Source organism: Muntiacus reevesi, chromosome 4, assembly GCF_963930625.1.
Source record: "Muntiacus reevesi chromosome 4, mMunRee1.1, whole genome shotgun sequence".
NCBI lineage: Eukaryota > Metazoa > Chordata > Mammalia > Artiodactyla > Cervidae > Muntiacus > Muntiacus reevesi.
In genome coordinates, this window is record NC_089252.1 from 115185346 (window position 1) to 115204558 (window position 19213).

General features: G+C 53.9%; 1 protein-coding gene across 4 annotated transcripts in view; it reads right to left on the reverse strand.

The window, feature by feature from the left end:
• The window catches only part of FGD5 (FYVE, RhoGEF and PH domain containing 5), a 124070-nt gene that overhangs the window by 36022 nt on the left and 68835 nt on the right, over positions 1 to 19213 (reverse strand). For all 4 annotated transcript variants that reach the window (XM_065933974.1, XM_065933975.1, XM_065933976.1 and 1 more), the window contains exons 4-5: positions 10546 to 10604; positions 10402 to 10432 (exon numbers count right to left, since the gene is read on the reverse strand). In XM_065933974.1, coding sequence (XP_065790046.1) covers positions 10402 to 10432; positions 10546 to 10604 — 90 coding nt within the window. The remainder of the gene's footprint in view (positions 1 to 10401; positions 10433 to 10545; positions 10605 to 19213) is intronic.

Here is a 19213-nt window from a genome sequence, read left to right on the forward strand (position 1 = left end):
TTAAGAATTTTTCAGTTTGTTGTGATCCACACAGTCAAAGGCTTTGATGTAGTCAGTGAAGCAGAAGTGGATATTTTTCTGGTATTCCCTTGTTTTCTCCATAATCCAATGAATGCTGATGATTTGATCTCTGGTTCCTCTGCCTTTTCTAAATCCAGCCTGTACATCTGCAAGTTCTCGGTTCACATGCTGCTGAAGGCTAGTTTGAAGGATTTTGAGCATATTCTTACTAGCACGTGAAATGAGCACAGTTGCACGACAGTGTGAGCATTCTTGGGCATGGCCCTTCTTTGGGACTGGAATGAAAACTGACCTTTTCCAGTCCTCTGGCCACTCCTGAGTTTTCCAAATTTGGTGACGTATTGAGTGCAGCACTTTAACGGCATCATCTTTTAGGATCTGAAATAGCTCAGCTGGAATTCCACCACCTCCACTAGCATTGTTCGTAGTGATGCTTCCTAAGGCCCACTTGACTTCGCATTCCAGGATGTCTGGCTCTAGGTGAGTGATCACACCATCGTGGTTATCTGGGTCATTAAGACCTTTTGTACAGTTCTGTATATTCTTGCCACCTCTTCTTAATCTCTTCTGCTTCTGTTAGGTCCTTACTGCTTCTATCCTTTATCATGCCCATCTTTACATGAAATGTTCCCTTGATCTCCAATTTGCTTGAAGAGATCTCTAGTTCCACTATATATTAAAACAATCTTTTAAAGTAGATAAATTCATATTTTTAGTTGGAGTTTCAATATCAAGCTCTCAAAAATTAACATAATGAACAGACAGAAAAGTACACCACTTAATACTGTTAACAGATCAGCACACTCCGATTTGACAGATTCACATCAATCCCTATCGAGATCCCAGCTGCCTTTTTTTTTTTTAACAGAAATTGACAAGCTGATCCTAAAGTTCATATGAAGATGTAACGGATCCACAATAGCCCAAACAATCTTAAAAAGGAACAAAACTGGAGGAATCACACTTCCTGACTTCAAAACTTACTATGAGGCTACAAGAACCAAGACTGTGGTAATGACATAAGGATATTCAGGTTAATGGAATGGAACTGAGAATCCAGAAATAAATCCTCACACATTTATAGTCAATTGATTTTTGACAAGGGTGCCAAGAAAATTCAATGGGAAAATAATCTTTTCTACAAATGGTGCTGAGATATGCAAAAGAATGCAAAAGAATGAATGCGGACTCCGTCTTTAGCTCATACACAAAAATTAACTCAAAGTGAAAGACTAAAAGTAAGAGCTAATACTATAAAACTCTTAAAAAATGACAGTAAATCTTCGTGATTTGGGGTTAGGCAAAACTTTCTTTGCAGAAGACCTGGGTTCAATCCCTGAGTTGGGAAGATCCCCTGGAGAAGGGAAAGGCTACCCACTCCAGTATTCTGGCCTGGAGAATTCCATGGACTATACAGTCAGATTATACAGTTGGCAAAAGAGTTGGACACAACTGAGCGACTTTCACTTTCACTTTCAAAGTTTTCTTAGATACAACACCAGAAACACAGCGATGAAAGAAAAAATAAATTAGAGTTTATCAAAATTTAAAACTTCTGTGCTTCAAAGAATACTATCAAGGATACAGAATGGGAAGATATATTTGCAGATCATGTATCTGATTAGGGGCTGTACACAGAATTATAGTAAAAAGACAACCCATTAAAAAAATAGGCAAAGGATTCGAAAAGACACCTCTCCAAAAAATATATACAAATGGCCAAGAAACATGTGGAAGGATGCCTAACATCATTAGTCATCAGGGAAATGCAAAATCAAAGCCACAACTGATACCGCTTCACACCCACCAGGATGGTTATAATTAAAAAGACATAACAACAAGCAGTGCAAGGAACTGGATAAACTGGAACGATTATACTATACCAGTGGGAAGGCGCTAGTGGTAAAGAATCCGCCCACCAATGCAGGAGATGCAAGAGATGTGAGTTCGGTCCCATATCTGAAAATGGACTTGTGTCCAGAATATTTAACTCCCACAAATCATTAAGAAAAGGACAGACAACCCAATGAAAGAATAAGTCAAGGACATTTTTCACAAGAGGATTTTCAAATGGCTAGTAAACAGAGGAAAGATACTCAATGTCATTAATCATCAGGGAAATGCAAGTTGAAACAACACGAGAAACCACTACAGACTGGCACAGCGGCCGTGAGTATAAGCACCGACGGCAGGTGTGCTGGCCAGCGTGCATGGGAAGTGCTAGATCCACACGCTGGGAGTCGGGGTGCGTGTCGCTTCAGCCCGTTATAAATCTACTTGGCAGCTTCCAATGAAGCTAAATCTACGCTCACCCTACGGCCCGACAATTCCACTGGCTTCCCAGGTGGCACAGTGGTAAAGAATCCACTTGCTAAAAGGGGACGTAAGACACCTGGGTTCAACCCCTGGGTTGGGAAGATCCCCTGGAGGAGGGCGTGGCAACCCACTCCAGTGTTCTTGCCTGGAGAATCCCATGGACAGAGGAGCCTGGTGGGCTACAGCCCATGGGGTCGCAGAGAGTGGGACACAACTGAGCGACTAGCCCCTGGGTCTTAGCTGCGGCATGTGCGATCTTCATTGCGGGGTGCGGGTTCTCTCGTTGTGGAGGATGGGCTCCAGAGATCTGGGGTCATGGTCTGAAGAGAGCCACCCTGATCTCAGAATGTCTCTGAAGTTTCTTATTTCAGCTTAAAAATGAATGCATATTTTACGTTGTTCTCCCAAATACGCTATGCTTAGTCGCTCCATCGCGTCCGACTCTTTGTGACCCCATGGACTGTAGCCCACCAGGCTCCTCTGTCCATGGGATCCTCCAGGCAAGAATACTTGAGTGGGTTGCCATTCCCTTCTCCAGGGAATCTTCCTGACCCAGGGATTGAACCCAGGACTCCTGAATTGCAGGTAGATTCTTTACCATCTGAGCCACCAGGGAAGCACCCAAATATATCCATGTCCAATTTATTTAAACTTACGTATCTAGAGCAAAGTAGAGGCTCTTAATAAATGTGTCATGTTTCTCTGGGGACTTCACCTACTCCGCAGGCCACCTACTGCCTACCTGCAGCGGACTCACGTGTGTCCCAGCCTGGAAGGTAATGACTATACAGAATTCTGCACTGTCAGGCTACCTACCCTTGTCTGCATGTTTCTGTTATCGTCCCTCCAGTCAAGCAGGGAGCAGACTGTCTCACCCGCTTTTCTTTCACTCGCGCACTGACCTGGCTTTGCTCACAACCGTGCTGAGTGGATGTTTGGTACTTTCCCACTAGGTTCTCAGTTTCAGGGGCAGCCTTGCAACTCCCAACAATCAGGCTGCACTCCGGACCGAAGAATCACAAACCTCTGAGGGTGCGACATGAGCATCCGTGTTTTTTGAAGCTCCTGGGTACCCAGGCACGGGCAGCCTGTGCTCAGGGAACTTACAAGATCACCCATCCGTGGGCCTCAAATGTCAGTGTCAACACGGGTATTGCCTGCAGGTTCCTGAGGACACAGATGTCCAGGCCCCACCCGCCAAGTCTCCGACCTAGGAGATCTGGGGTGGGATCTAAGGATACTCCTCTTCCTCAAGCTCCCAGGAGATGCTAACACTGCTGGTTCAGGGACTGCACCTTGGGACCTGCTGATGCAGATGTCTTTCTCCCACTGTCCTCCGCGGAGACCCAGGGGGAAGGGAGGCAGAGGTGACTGTGGCCTCCCCCTGCCTCTGAACAAAAGTGTCTCCGCTTCACCCACTCTTCGTCTTGGCGTCCTGAGTGGCATTCCCTTTGAGAACAAGCTTCCGTGGCTAAAGACATCTGAGTCCCACCAGCCTTTTCACGGCGCGGCCCTGAGATGGAAGAGAGTTTCTAAGGTCGCACGGCAATTTTTCCCCGTGTCACATGAAAACATAAAAGGAGGAGCCAACGCCTAGAATGGGAACCACCTCGCCTAAGATGCCCCGAGCGGCTACGGCCTCCACACCACCCAGCACGCGGAGCCCGTCACCCGCTCACCCCACCAGCTCAGGGGGAAAGGAAGCACGTCTTCTCACACGACTAAAGCCTTCTCTCTGCTTCTCCCAAAGATCGATGCGCTCTCTGCCTTGGAAGAGCCCAGCAAACACTTACAAACCTAACCCCCACCCTACCCCTCCAAGTTGATTAAAAACTATTTCTCAACGGGCAGGGGTTGCAAAGGTAAGTCAGAGACGGTTACTCTCCCTGTCCCTGAGAAACACAGAATTTTCTTGGTTCTGCACCCACTCTCCCAGGAGGAAGCCGTTTGGGGGCTTAGTCTGGGTTACACTTGGGGTCCCCCAGTGCCACTGCCCACCACCAAACCCACCAAGCCAACCTCCGATACAACTCCTTCCCTGCACCTGCCTTGCTCGAGTCCTGAGGGCTTGGAGATTCCTATGCTTCCCTTTTAAAACACAAAGCATCGTGGCATTCAGGCTCTGTCTGAAGACCAGGCCTCCAGACTCTTCCTGTTCTGCCCACACTCCCAAGCCCTCCCCTCTGTGAACTTGTTTCTGCTGCTTCTACCTGCCGAAAAGCCTGTTTCTACTTCCTATCCATCCATGTCCATCTCAACATCTCCTCTTCCAGGAAGCCTTCCTTGACTTCATTCCTCTCGCTCACATGAATTCCTCCCTCCTCAGGCTCCTTGCCAGCTCACTGGAATGTCCCACATCTATCTGTGTATGGATGTGGGAGCTGGGGACTTCCCAGGTGGTGCTACTGGTAAAAAACCCTCCTACCAATGCAGGAGACGAAAGAGATGAGGGTTCGATTCCTAGGTTGAGAAGATCCCCTACTGGAGAAGGAAATGGCAACGCACTCTAGTATTCTTGCCTGGAGAATCCCATGGACGGAGGAACCTGATGGGCTACAGTCCACGGGGTTGTGAAGAGTCGAACACGAAGTGACTTAGTGCACACACGTGAGAGCTGGACCATAAGGAAAGCTGAGCACCGAAGAATTGATGCTTTTGAACTGTGGTGTTTGAGAAGGCTCTGGAGGGTCCCTTGGACTGCATGGAGATCCAGCCAGTCCATCCTAAAGGAGGTTAACCCTGAATACTCATTGGAAGGACTGATGCTGAAGCTGAAGCTCCAATACTTCGCCCACCTGATGCAAAGAGCCGACTCACTGGAAAAGACCCTGATGCTGGGAAAGGTTGGGGCCAGCAGAAGAAGGGGACGACGGGGATGAGATGGTTGGATGGCGTCATCGGCGCGATGGCCATGAGTCTGAGCAAACTCCGGGACGCAGCGACGGACAGGGAAGCCTGGGGTGCTGCAGTCCATGGGGTCGCCAAGAGCTGGATGTGACTGAGCGACTGAACACCAGCCAGTTTCTCAGGGCTCTGGAGTCACACAGGCCTGGCTCTGCCGCTCACTGGCTGTGTGACTGGGTAAGTCACCTTCTCTGGGGCTCAGTTTGGGACACACCCAACCGCCTGAGAAATAGTTGCTGAGCACAAACCGCGTGCGACTGAGTGAGCTAACGTAAGTAAACTGCCAAGCGCACGCCGGAGGAGCTCCGCCAGAGCCCCACGGCTGGGTGGGGAAGGGGGGCTAGCGGGCCCAAACTGACAGTCACCAGTTTAGGTAAATAAAGTCTTAAACTCGCCGGTAAGTCCCTCTAGGCCCTGCGTTTGGCCCAGTCATTCATGTCAGCACCGAGGCCGCCGCCAAATGAACCTCCTACGTCCTGGTAAGACAGAGGGCTGAGTGACTCCCCGCTTTCTCTGGGCAGTGTGGGGAGTCGGGCTGAGTCCATGGTGCTCCTGATGCCCCCTGACACCCTTCCTCGCGGTCACCGCCACCGAGAAGGGTTAGGGGGGTTCGCTGTCAGAGGGAGGGCTCAGGGCGGACCCGTGAGCCTCTCCTTGCCCTTCTGCACTGTGTCTGCCTAATCCCCCTCCCCAAGTCCTTTCGCTCCTTCCTAAGAGCCTGCCAGTCCTCAGCGCCCCCACCCCAGGCTGAGAGCCCTCTCCTGGAGCGTCAGCTAACCGCTCTCCAATTAACACTTCCCGAGCACATCCTTCCCCAAGCCCCCACCCTCCACCCCCGCGACTTAACCCACCATCTGTCCCCAGGCTTAGCCTGACCCCCTCCAGCGCTTGCTGCCTTAACGAGCCAACAGGTCAGCCCGCCCTCCCCTTCCCGCGGTCGCCGGGCTCACGGTCCGCAGCGCTGCAAGCCACCAGCACTCTTGTGGGGGTCACCCAACAGCCACCCCCGCACCTTCAGCAGATCGAACCCACACCCGCAGCCCGCCTCGCGGGGCTCCCCCAGAACCGCAGGGGCAAAACGCACAGACGTGACTGTCTACAGCGTCTGAAGGACAGCAGGGAGGAAGCGGTCGGAGGAGTCGGTGCAGACACAGGTGAGGATCGGGTCAAGGAGGGCCTCCCCGGGGAGGGGCCTCTCCTGGGGTCTCAGACGGTGACAGCTTCCAGCCGCTTCTCCCAGTCGGCACGCTGGCTTCTGCACAGGCCTACAGCGTCTGAGCCCAAAGGGGAGACCGAGGGTGGGAATGCTCTGTGTCTGCCAGGAGAGGGATGTTCTGCAGATGAGAAAACCGAGACCTGAAGGTGTCCGGGACCACATCACTTCAAAATCGCCAGTGACTCACTCTATGCGAGGAAAAGCAGAAGCCACCGAGCCTGGCATTTTTAGGGACATCTCAGTCCGGTTCTAACCTTGGCTCTGACTTGACCCTTCATTCCATCTCCAGCCCGCCTCTCCAAATGCACCCAAGCTAAAGGGGCATTGACAGCGCCTGTTCTCCACACGTTACATGTACCTTCAGGCCCGGGAGTGCTCCTGGGTTGACCACCTGTCCTCCTCCACCACCCGGGCCTGGGGACTTCCTCAAACTCCGTGTCCGTGGCAGCTCTTCCGCCTACCTTCCTGGATACACCCAAGGGGAATCAGCCTGTCCATCCCCACGCTCCTGAGGACATCCGCACAAGTCACATTCCCCACAGAGCAGCACTGTGGCTCACGTGCAGTTCTCCTCCCTACTTCCACCCTCCCCTCAACAGAGAAAGAGACGCCTGCTCAAGGGAAGGTTCTGGGCCTTTTCCATCTTGTGGACCCAAGGCCTATCCCAGTGCCTATGGTGTTGGAAACATCCTGGCATGTTCTGTCCAGAAGGAACGGGTAAGTCAGATGGATAGATGGTGGGAGGGTGGATGAATGGATGGATGGATGGATGGGGAGTTTGATGAATGACTGAATGGATGGATGGGTGTGTGGATGGCTGGCTGCCTGGCTGGATGAATGGATGGATGGATGGACAGATGGATGGATGGGTAGCTGGATGGGGAATCTGATGAATGACGGGATACATGGGTGAATGGTTGAATGGATGGATGGACGCATAGATGGAGAGTTTGATGAATGACTAGATGGATAGATGGGTGGGTGGATAGATGGATGGATGGGTGTATGGATGGATGGATGGGTGTATGGATGGATGGATGGCTGGATGAATGGATAGATGGACGGATGGATGGGTGGATGGGGAGTTTGATGAATGACTGGATGGATGGATGGGTGTATGGCTGGCTCGCTGGCTGGGTGAATGGATGGATGGATGGATGGATGGGTAGGTGGATGGGGAATTTGATGAATGATAGGATACATGGGTGGGTGGATTAATAGATCGATGGATGCATAGATGGAGAGTTTGATGAAGGACTAGATGGACAGATGGGTGGGTGGACAACTGAATGGATGGATGGATGGATGGGTGGGTGGGTGGATGGGGAGTTTGATGAAAGACTGGGTGGATGGATGGGTGGGTGGATGGCTGAATGGATGGCTGGCTGGCTGGCTGACTGGCTGGCTGGCTGGATGGATGGATGGATAGATGGGTAGATGGCTGGACGGGGAGTGTGATGAATGACTGGGTGGATGCATACGTCATTAACTGCATGCACAGATGAAAGGAAAAACAAGTGGATGAAATCCTGGCTAGATGAGTGGATGATAAATTGAAAATACGGACAGGTGGATGGGTGGATGAATATATTTAGGACTTGGTTCATGGAAGGACAGAACAAGCCTTTAAACCAGAAGTCAGCAAAATTCCCTGTGAAGGCCAGATGATAAATATTTCAGACTTTGTGAGCCACATATGGTCTCACTCACATAATTCTTCTTTGCCTTTTTTCCCCGCAAGTGTTTAAAATATGTGAAATCCATTTTTAGTTCATAGGCTATACGAAAACAAGATCCTGACCATCAGAATTCAATTCCAGATGACCAGAAATTTTACTAATCCCAGAGATAGCTCCATCTACAACATGAGAAACACGAAGTTGAATCCGAAACACAGAAGGTCAGAGGCCATCCCCATCTGCCTCTCATCAAGAGCACAGTGGAGCTGAGGAGTGTTCTGGAATGAATGGGCCATTGGTCCCTCTCCACGACAGGGCAGCCTTGGGATTTCAACAGCAGTGGATCTCCATGGAGAAATTCTTAAGAGCACCCACCAACCTCAGCAATCAGGCAAAGACCCTGGGGGAGGGCAGTGGTGGAGAACATCCCAGAGTCTGTGGTCTCCTTTGGACCAGTGTCCCTGGCTAGGACTCAAGAGTCTCACTGGGGTGTTTCTGCCACGTCTCTCCCCGTAAACACTGATGTCACAGTGCAAATCCAGACCACAATTTCCCACACTAGCTTGTGAACTGTGATTTTTTTTTTTATGGGCTCTTTTTTTCCCTCCTCAGGATATAGTCATGGATTACCAGCGGTTTCAGCATCTTTCCAACTGGCAGGAAGCAGTGCAAGCCCAGATGGAAGCTTCCCAGTTAGAACCCTCTTAACGAAGTCATAAAACAGAAAGGCCCAGCCCCTCGGATACACGGCCAGCTCAGAAGCAAGCGAGAGAACATCAGCCTCGGGAGAGTCGTGCTTCCCGTAGCCATTGCTAAATGCATCTTTGAGGTTCATCCCTGGGGCTGGTTTGCTTCACGCCCAAGGGCATGGGGGTTTAACCTTGCACAAAAAGTCCTGAGCCAGAAGGGCGAAAACCAGGGGCTGGGAGCAGAGATCAGCAGTGCTCTGTCCCCCTCCTGGGGACCCTGGTGGCGGCAACGGGACACCAGGGTGATGTCACCGACAGGGACCTCAGCGGGATTCAACCGGATACCTGGCTGGGCGCTGGTGCCTGCTGCCTCCAGGGAGGCCCCTACGCCGAGGAGCTCCCGACACGCGACGGGAGCGCACCAGGAATCAGGAGACCCAGGGCTTCATCCCGGCCCGGTCACCGCATGACCCTGGCCGAGTTACCCCCTCTGGGCCTCCATGTCACCACCCACGCAACGTTCAGGACGGACGCTCCCAGCTCTGATGCTCTTGGAAGGACGGAAGGGATCACACGAAGCAGAGGACCAGAAGGCGACCTCCGAGGAGCCTGCAGAGGGTGAGAGCTCGGCCGAGCCGGGAGCTGCCACCAGAGCCTTTATGTGACGCGTGTCCTTGCGGCTCTGCTGTGCCCCCTCCCCTGCCCCTCCTTATGACGCAGCCCCAACGCCACCTCCTCCAGGAAGCCTGCCGAGACTCCCTGAGGTTGTCAGTTACTCCCCCGCGCCTCGGATAACTGCCCATCTCACTCATCTGTCTCCTTCACTGGCCAGACTGCCCTTGGGGAAGGGCCCGGTCTGATCCCACTTTCCACCCCCAGCTCCCGTCACACAGCGTGTGTCCAAAAACGTCCACTGAACGGGAGGGAACGGATGGCTCAGGGGGACTGCAGGCAGTGTGGCGGGCTGTGGAGGGTGGTCGAGCCGCAAATCCAGGCAGTCCCCAATCTGGCCTGCTTTCCTCTGAAAGTCCAGAGGACTGCCTCCACCCCTCCCACGGGCTCAGGCGCTGCTGCCCCAATGCCAGGGTGACTGAGACAACCTCTCACTACCCCAGCCGCTTGGGTCATTGTGCAAACACGTCACCCCTTCCCCAGAGGCCTAAACACACAGTGCGTGCACATACATGTACATGCACACGCACACGCATGCACATGCGTGCCCCCACCCCACACACCTGAACTCAACACACACAGCTACAACCCAGAACGACACCTGTCTTCCTTCTGTCTTCCTCAATCTGAGGGTCAAGGAGACTGCAAACACCCTTCCGGAAACCTTAGCACATTCCCCATACACCCCCCACCCCCTACCCAGGCAGAGTGCAGCTCCATGGGAAGCCCATGCCATCCGCCCCCCGAAGCACAGGAATCAGGGGACCGGCTTCCCCGAGAACCCCGGTGAACGGGGTCTCTGCTAGTGGAAGGCACCTCTGTCTCCTCTATTGCTTTTCTGCCCCTTGTATCATAGCCGTGTCAGAGGGCAATTCGCTCTGGACAATTGAAATGACTAACTCACCAGATACAAGTGCTGGAGCATCTCCACGTATCTGCAGGGGGAGAGAGGGTGGAGTGGGCATTAATTCTCGTTCTGCACAAGCTGGGCAGGGGCTGACACTCTGTTACCAAGCTCAAGGCCACAGGCCGCGACTCAGGGACTCACGCTTTCTCTGAAGACAGCAGCTCCTGCGCGATGACGTGGGCTCTGGACTGTCCCTCCACCTGCGGGAGGAAAGCAGAGTCATCAGGAGGGACCGTACCCACGGGGGCGGCAGGACGGGAAGCCCAGCTCCACAGGCGCCAGTCAGGCCAACAGAAGGACCGTCACGCTGTCGGAGGAGGACTCCACACGCTTCTCAGCCATCCCACCCCCCAGCACTCACCACCAGGGCGGTGTTCAGCCTCACCACACCTTGGCTGCCCCGCCGGCAATGGGGACGGGACATCAGCAGCATCTAATGCCCAGCCCGGTGCCTGCTGCCCCCGAGGGCTTAGTAAGCCGCCCAAGGGGACTCTGCCCACAGCCGGGCAGGTTCTGAACAACCTGTGGTCCTCCATGCCAAGCGAGCCCTCTCTTCCTGGTTCTGTGCTTGCTGTCCCCAGGGGCCTCTCCATCTCTGCCTGCCCACCTCCCAGTTATCCTTGGAGACTTAGCCAAGGTGTCTACTGCCTCCTCCAAGAAGCCCCCTGGATTCCCCTCTGCAACTGGTTGGATTAGATGTCCTTTATGGGCATCACCTCTCAGGACACCGATTGCCTCTCCCCGGAGGCAGGGCCTGGGAGGTGCGTCTCTGCAGACGGTGCCCGGCACGGGGCTGCCCTCCTGTGTTACCAAAAGAAAGAATGACTGTTTACGCCACTTGGGAAGCACCGACTCTCCTGGCTGACCGCGAAGGAGAGCCATTTAACCCGTGTGAACCACAGCCTCCGCACCTCTGAGACAGGAGAATAACTGAGATTCTGGCTACAAACGGGAAGGACGGGCAAGGGCAGGGGCGGAGGCAGAGGCCCAGGCCTTCTGCCATGGGCACACCCTGCGGCCCCAGACTTGCCAGTATCAGACACTGCGGAGGATCTGGACCAGCAGAGATCCTGCGGGGCAGTGACGGGACGGACACGGCGCCTGTGCGGGTGAGGCTGGGAGGCTGAGTCGCGGTGGAGCAGAGGGCGCCGGGGGCCCCACGTCTCCTGGCCTCTCATTCCCTCCCCGTGTGGACCCGCAAAGTCACTTTCCCAGGTCAGACCTCAGCTTCCCGTGTGTGTGAGCGGAGTGACCTCTGAAGGCCCTTCTCTGCTCAACCTCTGAGCTATTACACTTGAGAAGTGACGATCTACACCCACGACCAGAAAACGCACCGCCTGTCAAGGGAGCAGCTGCTCGGACGCCAGAACCAGGCAGTCTGGGCTCAGATCCCGCTTCTGCCTCGTACTTGTTAAACAAGTCATTTAACCTTGCTGTACCTCGACTTTCCTGTCTGTAAAATGGGCACAGTCCTATAATGGTATCTCACACACATGCATATTGCGAAGTTTAAACAAGTGTACACACATGGAGCTTCCCTGCTGGCTCAGAGAGTAAAGAATCTGCCGGCAATGCGGGAGACCTGAGTTCGATCTCTGGGTCGGGAGGATCCCCTGGAGGAGGCAATGGCAACCCGCTCCAGTATTCTTGCCTGGGAAATCCCCATGGACACAGGAGCCTGGTGGGGTGCAGTCCATGGGGTCGCGAAGAATCGGACACGACTTAGACTAACACACACAGACGTGCACAGAGGAAGTGCTCTCTTCGCGGCTGTGTCCGCATCTGCATCGCACACCCGGAACGGGCTGGCACTAGGGAAATGCTAGAGTACCAGCTGTCCCTGTGCTTGCGGTTTCTGGGCCCAGAGGCGGTACCAGGAACGGAACCCAGCACCCAGGGATGGAGCCGGAATGAATCACCTTCAGGGCCAAGCAGGGAACGGCCCCCACTGCGGGGTCAAGGCCGAGCCCCTCCTCCGACAGCAGCGGCGGAGGCCGAGGAACACAGACCCTGGAACTGGGTGCACCCAAGTTCCAACCCCGGCCCCGGCATCGTGTACTTGTGAGACGGCCAGTGCACCGCAACCTCGGAGCCTCCGCTTCTTCACCTGAAACATGCAGAGAGTGACCAGCCGGTCTCACATGCTGGCTCTGGGACGATGCCCTCCTAACTGCCCTCCTTCCCTCTGCCTGCGACACTCTTCCCCAGGTCTTCTCTTTTTTTTAATTAAAGAAAATTTATTCTTATTTACTTGGCTGCACTGGGTCTTAGTTGCGGCACGTGGAATCTTTGATCTTCACTGTGGGATATGGGGTTTTAGTTGTGCTATGTGAATCTGCCTGCCAATGCAGGAGATGCAAGAGACGCAGGTTAGATCCTTGGGTAGGGAAGATGCCCTGGAGAAGGGAATGGCACCCCAACGCAGTATTTGTGTCTGGGAAATCTCATGGACAGAGGAGCCTTGCAGGTTACACTCCACAGAGACGCAAAGAGTCAGACACAACTGAGTGAATGAGCTCCTCACGTGTGAACTCTCCGCTGCGCCATGTCGGATCCAGTTTCCTGACCGGGGACGGAACCTGGGCTCCCTGCATCGGGAGCGTGGAGCCTTAGCCACTGGACCACCAAGCAATTCCTGAATCTTCTCATTCTCACTCTCAGACTTCTTCAGGTCTCTGCTCAAAAGCCACACACACCCTCGGCGTGGCCATCCGTGACCAGTCTCACCCCGGGTTCTCACTTTGGGTCTCTCTTAGGTTCTCACTCAAGGTTCTCAGCGGCCTTGACCCTGCTGACACTCTGGGCCCCACCATTTTTGCTGCCCGTCAACAGCGTCCCCGGCCTCTGCCTGCCGGATGACAGCCGCAGCCCTGCCCAGAGCTGTGACAACCGGATGTGCCTCCAGACACTGCCGAATGGCCCCTGCAGCACGAGCTCGCCCCCGGCGGGCACCTCCGCTCTAACCTGCTTCTTGCATCCTTCTCTTTACGGCAGTCACACTACCTAACGCTGCCCCGGCACACAGGAGAAGCTCAAGACACGTCTGAGTGAACGAATGGAACTGAGATACAATGTATGTGCTCAATAAATGAGCTTGCTTCCCTGACTGGTCTGTTGCTAACTGCTTCCTACGTAAGAGTACAGTGTCTTGGAGATTCCGGTCTCTCCAAGGCCACCCAGATTCAGCAGAACGTGGGCCCGTGGTTAGTCCCTCCTTTGGCCTCTCACTGCCCCCTCTGCTGCAGAGCAGGGGGAAACCGGTGAGGCCTCACCCGGCCTCCTGCCCCCAACAGGCACCACGTCGAAGTCTGTCTTCTGCATCCGCAGGGCTGGCGTGGGCTCTGTGGCCGCCGAGGGCAGCCCACCTCCCAAGCAGGGGTCCTGCAGACTCCCGCACGCAAAAAGGCTTCGGAAACAAAACTCTCACGCTGGAAATGTATCCTGCCAAGACGGGTCTGGAGGGTTAAGGAAACCTTGTGGTCAAGCTTCCGTAACGAGACTCACTTTGTAGAGGATGGACGGGGGTCAGGAGATGCGTTCTATGAGACAAGGACGAGAGTCAAGACAACTGCCGATCTTCCAGGGGCCTGTGTGTCCATTCTCACTTGTATCCAGGTTGATGCTGAGACCTGTGCTCTGGGGTGGGAAGGCTTGGGTTCAAGTGCTGGGCTCCTCCCCTTCCTACACTTAAACCCTTGGACAAGTTATTCCTCTTCTCCCAGCTCCATCTGGAAAACATGGCTGATAATAATACCTACTAATGATCTGACTCTGCAACCCGAACTGTAGCCCGCCAGGCTCCTCTGTTCATGAGATTCTCCAGGCAAGAATCCTGGAGTGGGTCGCCATTCCCTTCTCCAGGGGATCTTCGAGACCCAGGGATCGAACCCAGGTCTCCTGTATTGCAGGGAGATTTTTTTTACCATCTGAGCCACCAGGAAAGAATAACAATAACGTCCCAGCCAGCATTTACTGAACACTTAAGTTTAGCTCTGGATTTTCACATGTATTATCTCATCGAACCTTCCCAACAACCTAGGAGGTAGCTGCACTTATGAACCATTTTACAGATGAGGAAACTGAGGCACAACTAAGTCCTACGCTTTGCCCAGAGTCACAGCTTGTCAGGGGCAGACGCTGGACTCAGCCACAGGGAGTCAGCCTCACCCCTGATGCACTTCGCGGCGTGCCTGGCCCTCGGCAAGCGCTCAGTAAGTGGGTTTCGGTTCACTGAAGGAGGCGGAGGCTTCCAATCGGGAAACACCCGTCCTGGACCTGCACTGTGAGGGTGGCGGCAGGCGTCCAGCACTGCAGGGGCGCCCAGGGTTGGTGCCCACCCCCGCCTCAGAGCAGCACCCACGCTGGCACCCAGCAAGGAGAACAGGGCTGGAAGTCGGGACGCTTCCCGACCCACCGCCCGGCAGGATCGGGCGCAAGCCCCGCTCAGACGCCTGCCTTCTCGTCGGGAAGCTGGGGGGGTCAGTGTCCCTCCGCTGCACGGCCCGGATGAGGAGGTGATGGACGGAGGGGTCACGTCCCGCCCAAGCTTCTGGAGCTGTCGCCACCGCCATTGTCACAGGCTGCAGGCTGTCGGGAGGCGCTTCTGGGCCCGGGCCACTCCGCACGTCCCTCCCCAACCCTCCCGCTGGACGGGCCGACTCCGGGTGGGACGCGGGGGCCATCCTGCTTTCTGATTGTGCCCGTGATGGATGCGTCTTCACCAGCCGGACAAGAAGGGGGCCTGGCAAAGCCATGTGCCCGGGACTCTCCCCCGAAGCTGCTCCTGGGCGTGGCCCCACTGGGCCCGTTTCATACAGATGTTTGTTTAACCAGGAAATGAACTCCGAGGCTGACGGCAGTGTCCAGGGACAGACTTCTGGGAACAGGGCTCCTCCCAGGAGCATGGGGGCCGGGGCCTGCGCTATCGCACTTCTCAGGCTGGCGCTGTGGGTGTTACGCCAGGCGGCCACCCCTCTGCCCCGGGAGCTCCAAGCCGCTTATCTCCGCCGCTCCCCCGGGGCCGCCCAGCCACGCTTCCGCCCCAGGCCCCAGCAGACCCGCCGGCCCAGTGCCGGCTGTCCTGGGACCAGGGCAGGGCCGGAGCGGGGGGAAGAGGCCTCCCTCAGGGACCCTCCTGGCTAAACAGACGCAGGAAGAGTTGGCAGTCCCGGTCCTCTGCCCGGGGCTCAGCTGTCTCCAGCTTGAGGATAGTAGTTCTCTGTCTCCTTCTAGAAAACCCTAAGTCTGGTCTGAGAAACTGTGGGGTTCCACCTCCCTTTTCCAACTACGTATCTGTGAGCCTGGATTTGCACCGAAGCTGAACAAAACAACACTTTCAACAGACGGAATTCTCAACAGAGGAGAATCCAGGTGTCTCCTACGAAGCCAGACGTGAACAACATGTTTGCAAAAATGTAAAACCTAGGGACTTCCCTGGTGGTCCAGTGGTTAAGAATCCAGCTGCCAGTGCTGGGGACGAGGGTGCTAGCCTTGGTTGTGGAACTAGGATCTCACAAGCCACGGGGCCACTGAGCCCATGCACCGCATTGAAGGACCAGCACAGCCAAAAATTAAAAAAAAAAAAAAAAAAAATTAAAACCTGGTTACTCTTCTCAACGGTGGCTCAGACGGTAAAGTGTCTGCCTGTAACATGGGAGACCTGAGTTCCATTCCTGGGTCGGGAAGATCCGCTGGAGGAGGAAATGCCAATCCACTCTGGCACTCTTGCCTGGAAAATTCCATGGATGGAGGAGCCTGGTGGGCTACAGTCCACGGGGTCGCAGAGTCGGAGACGACTGAGCGACTTCACTACTACCCTTCTCACTAAAATTTTGGAAAACAACTGTTTTTCATAAGTGCTATTTATGTTAACATAAAATGGTCTGTGCGTGCTAAGTCGCTTCAGTCAAGTCTGACTCTCTGCAACACAGTGGACTGTAGCCCGCCAGGCCCCTCTGTCCATGGGATTCTCCAGGCAAGAGTACTGCAGTGGGTTGCCATTCCCTTCTCCGGGGGATCTTCCCGACCCAGGGGTCAAATCTGTGTCTCCTGCATTGGCAGGTGCGTTCTTTTACCATGAGCGCCACCAGGGAAGCCCTAAAACAGTCTATGGTTGCTCTCTTAGAATGAGTGGCAAGTTATATGTTTTTTCTCAGTGTTATCTTCTCACGTGGTAACCATGGATAGATACAACTTACAGAAACGAAACCTCTTAGGGGCCTCACATCATTTTTAAGAGGACATATATGGGTCTGAGACCGAAAGATTTTAAGAAGCACTGTTTTAGAAGCTGTCACACTGATCACAGAGGATTGCGGGCGGAAACGCTCTGCATCCTCAGTGAAGAGCTAAGTCGCAGAGAGGCCTCGCGGCCCCTGCAATATAATAGCGATCACTGTCATCGTCGCTGTGCAAAGCAGGGTAATAAGCCCCAGGCTGCGTGGCCGGCCCTCAGCACAGCCCCGTGTATGCCAGGGACCACCGATCTCGCCCCAGCGTCCTGTCCTGCGCAGACGGAGAAGCCACTCCCATAACTCCTGTTTTGTGCTGTTTGCAGGCCTATTGGGTTGAGACCTGCTCGGCCTTTAAACAGTTGCCTCTTTCCTTCACCGTGGTCCCTGCCGGCTCCCAGCAGCGCCCCGTGTCCTGACGTCCGGGGCCTGGCTCGGTGCCCCTGCCCCATGCACACCTGCCCCCTGCCCGCAGTCGCCTGGGCACGCCAGCCCCCACACCGTAACCCTCAGCTCTCGCCTCCTGGAGACATCTGTCCTTCTCAGATGACTGTCACCGACATCTGTGTCTGCTCCACCCACTCGGGCCTCGTCCCCACTCAGAACTGCCCTGCTCTAAGCGGGTGAGCTGTCTCTGGTCACCATCGCACACCTGAGCTCCCGAGCGCCCCGCGGCTTCAGCTGAGCTGCCCTCTTAGCTCATGAGAGCTACAGCCAGGGGCCTGCTCCCGTCCACCCAAGGTTGGGGGGCTGCCGCTCTCTGTCACCTGCAGCCCCGAGTGGCCCCACAGCCCCCGAGAGAACCCGCCCTCCCACCTGATGCTGACGCCTGTGCTCTGGGGTCAGGAGACCTGGTTTGAGGCGTGGGCTCCACCCCTTCCTACACCTACACACCTGGACAAGTTCCTTCTCTTCTCTGAGCCCCATCGGTAAAACAGGGAGAACAACACCCACTGAGTAATACAATAGCTGGTGCTTCTCGGACAGTATGACGGCTACTCTAGTCGCTCAGTTGCTCAGTCGCTCAGTCTCTTTGCGACCCCATGGACTGCCTTCCCTGTCCATCACCATCTCCCAGAGCTTGCTCAAACTCATGCCCATCGAGTCAATGATGCCATCCAACCATCTCATCTTCTGTCACCCCCTTCTCGTCCCGCCTTCAATCTTTCCCAGCACCAGGGTCTTTTCACTTGAGTCAGTTCTTCCCATCGGGTGGCCAAAGTACTGGAGTTTCAACTTCAGCATCAGTCTTTCCAATGAACATTCAGGACTCATTTCCTTTAGGATGGACTGATGGGTCTCCTTGCTGTCCAAGTGACTCTCAAGAGTCCTCTCCTGCACCACAGCTCAAAAGCATCAATTCTTCGGCGCTCAGCCTTCTTTACTGTCCAACTCTCACATCCGTCTGGAAAAACCATTAGTTCAGTTCAGTTCAGTTGCTCAGTCGTGTCCAACTCTTTTGTGACCCCATGGACTGCAGCAAGTCAGGCCTCCCTGTCCATCACCAACTCCTGGAGTTTACTCAAACTCATGCCCATCGAGTCAGTGATGCCATCCAGCCATCTCATCCTCTGTCATCCCCTTCTCCTCCTGCCCCCAATCCCTCCCAGGATCAGGGTCTTTTCCAATAAGTCAACTCTTCACATGAGTTAGCCAAAGTATTGGAATTTCAGCTTCAGCGTCAGTCCTTCCAATGAATATTCAGGACTGATTTCCTTTAGGATGGACTGGTTGGATCTCCTTGCAGTCCAAGGGACTCTCAAGAGTCTTCTCCAACACCACAGTTCAAAAGCATCAATTCTTCAGAGCTCAGCTTTCCTCACAGTCCAACTCTCACATCCATACATGACCACTGGAAAAACCATAGCCTTGACTAGACGGACTTTTGTTGGCAAAGTAACGTCTCTGCTTTTTAATATGCTATCTAGGTTGGTCATAACTTTCCTTCCAAGGAATAAGCGTCTTTTAATTTCATGGCTGCAAACACCATCTGCAGTGATTTTGGAGCCCCCAAAATAAAGTCTGACACTGTTTCCACTGTCTCCCCATCTATTTCCCATGAAGTGATGGGACCAGATGCCATGATCTTAGTTTTCTGAATGTTGAGCTTTAAGTGAACTTTTTCACTCTCCTCTTTCACTTTCATCAAGAGGCTTTTTAGTCCATCTTCACTTTCTGCCATAAGGGTGGTGTCATCTGTGTATCTGAGGTTATTGATATTTCTCCCGGCAATCTTGATTCCAGCTTGTGCTTCTTCCAGCCCAGCATTTCTCATGATGTACTCTGCATAGAAGTTAAATAAGCAGGGTGACAATATACAGCCTTGACATACTCCTTTTCCTATCTGGAACCAGTCTGTTGTTCCATGTCCAGTTCTAACTGTTGCTTCCTGACCTGCATACAGGTTTCTCAAGAGGCAGGTCAGGTGGTCTGGTATTCCCATCTCTTTCAGAATTTTCCACAGGAAAAACCATAGCTTTGACTATATACAGACCTTTGTCGGCAAAGTGATGTTTTTGCTTGAAGACTTACTGTGTGCTAAGTATGGTTCTGAGCTTTCTAGATGGATTATCTCATTA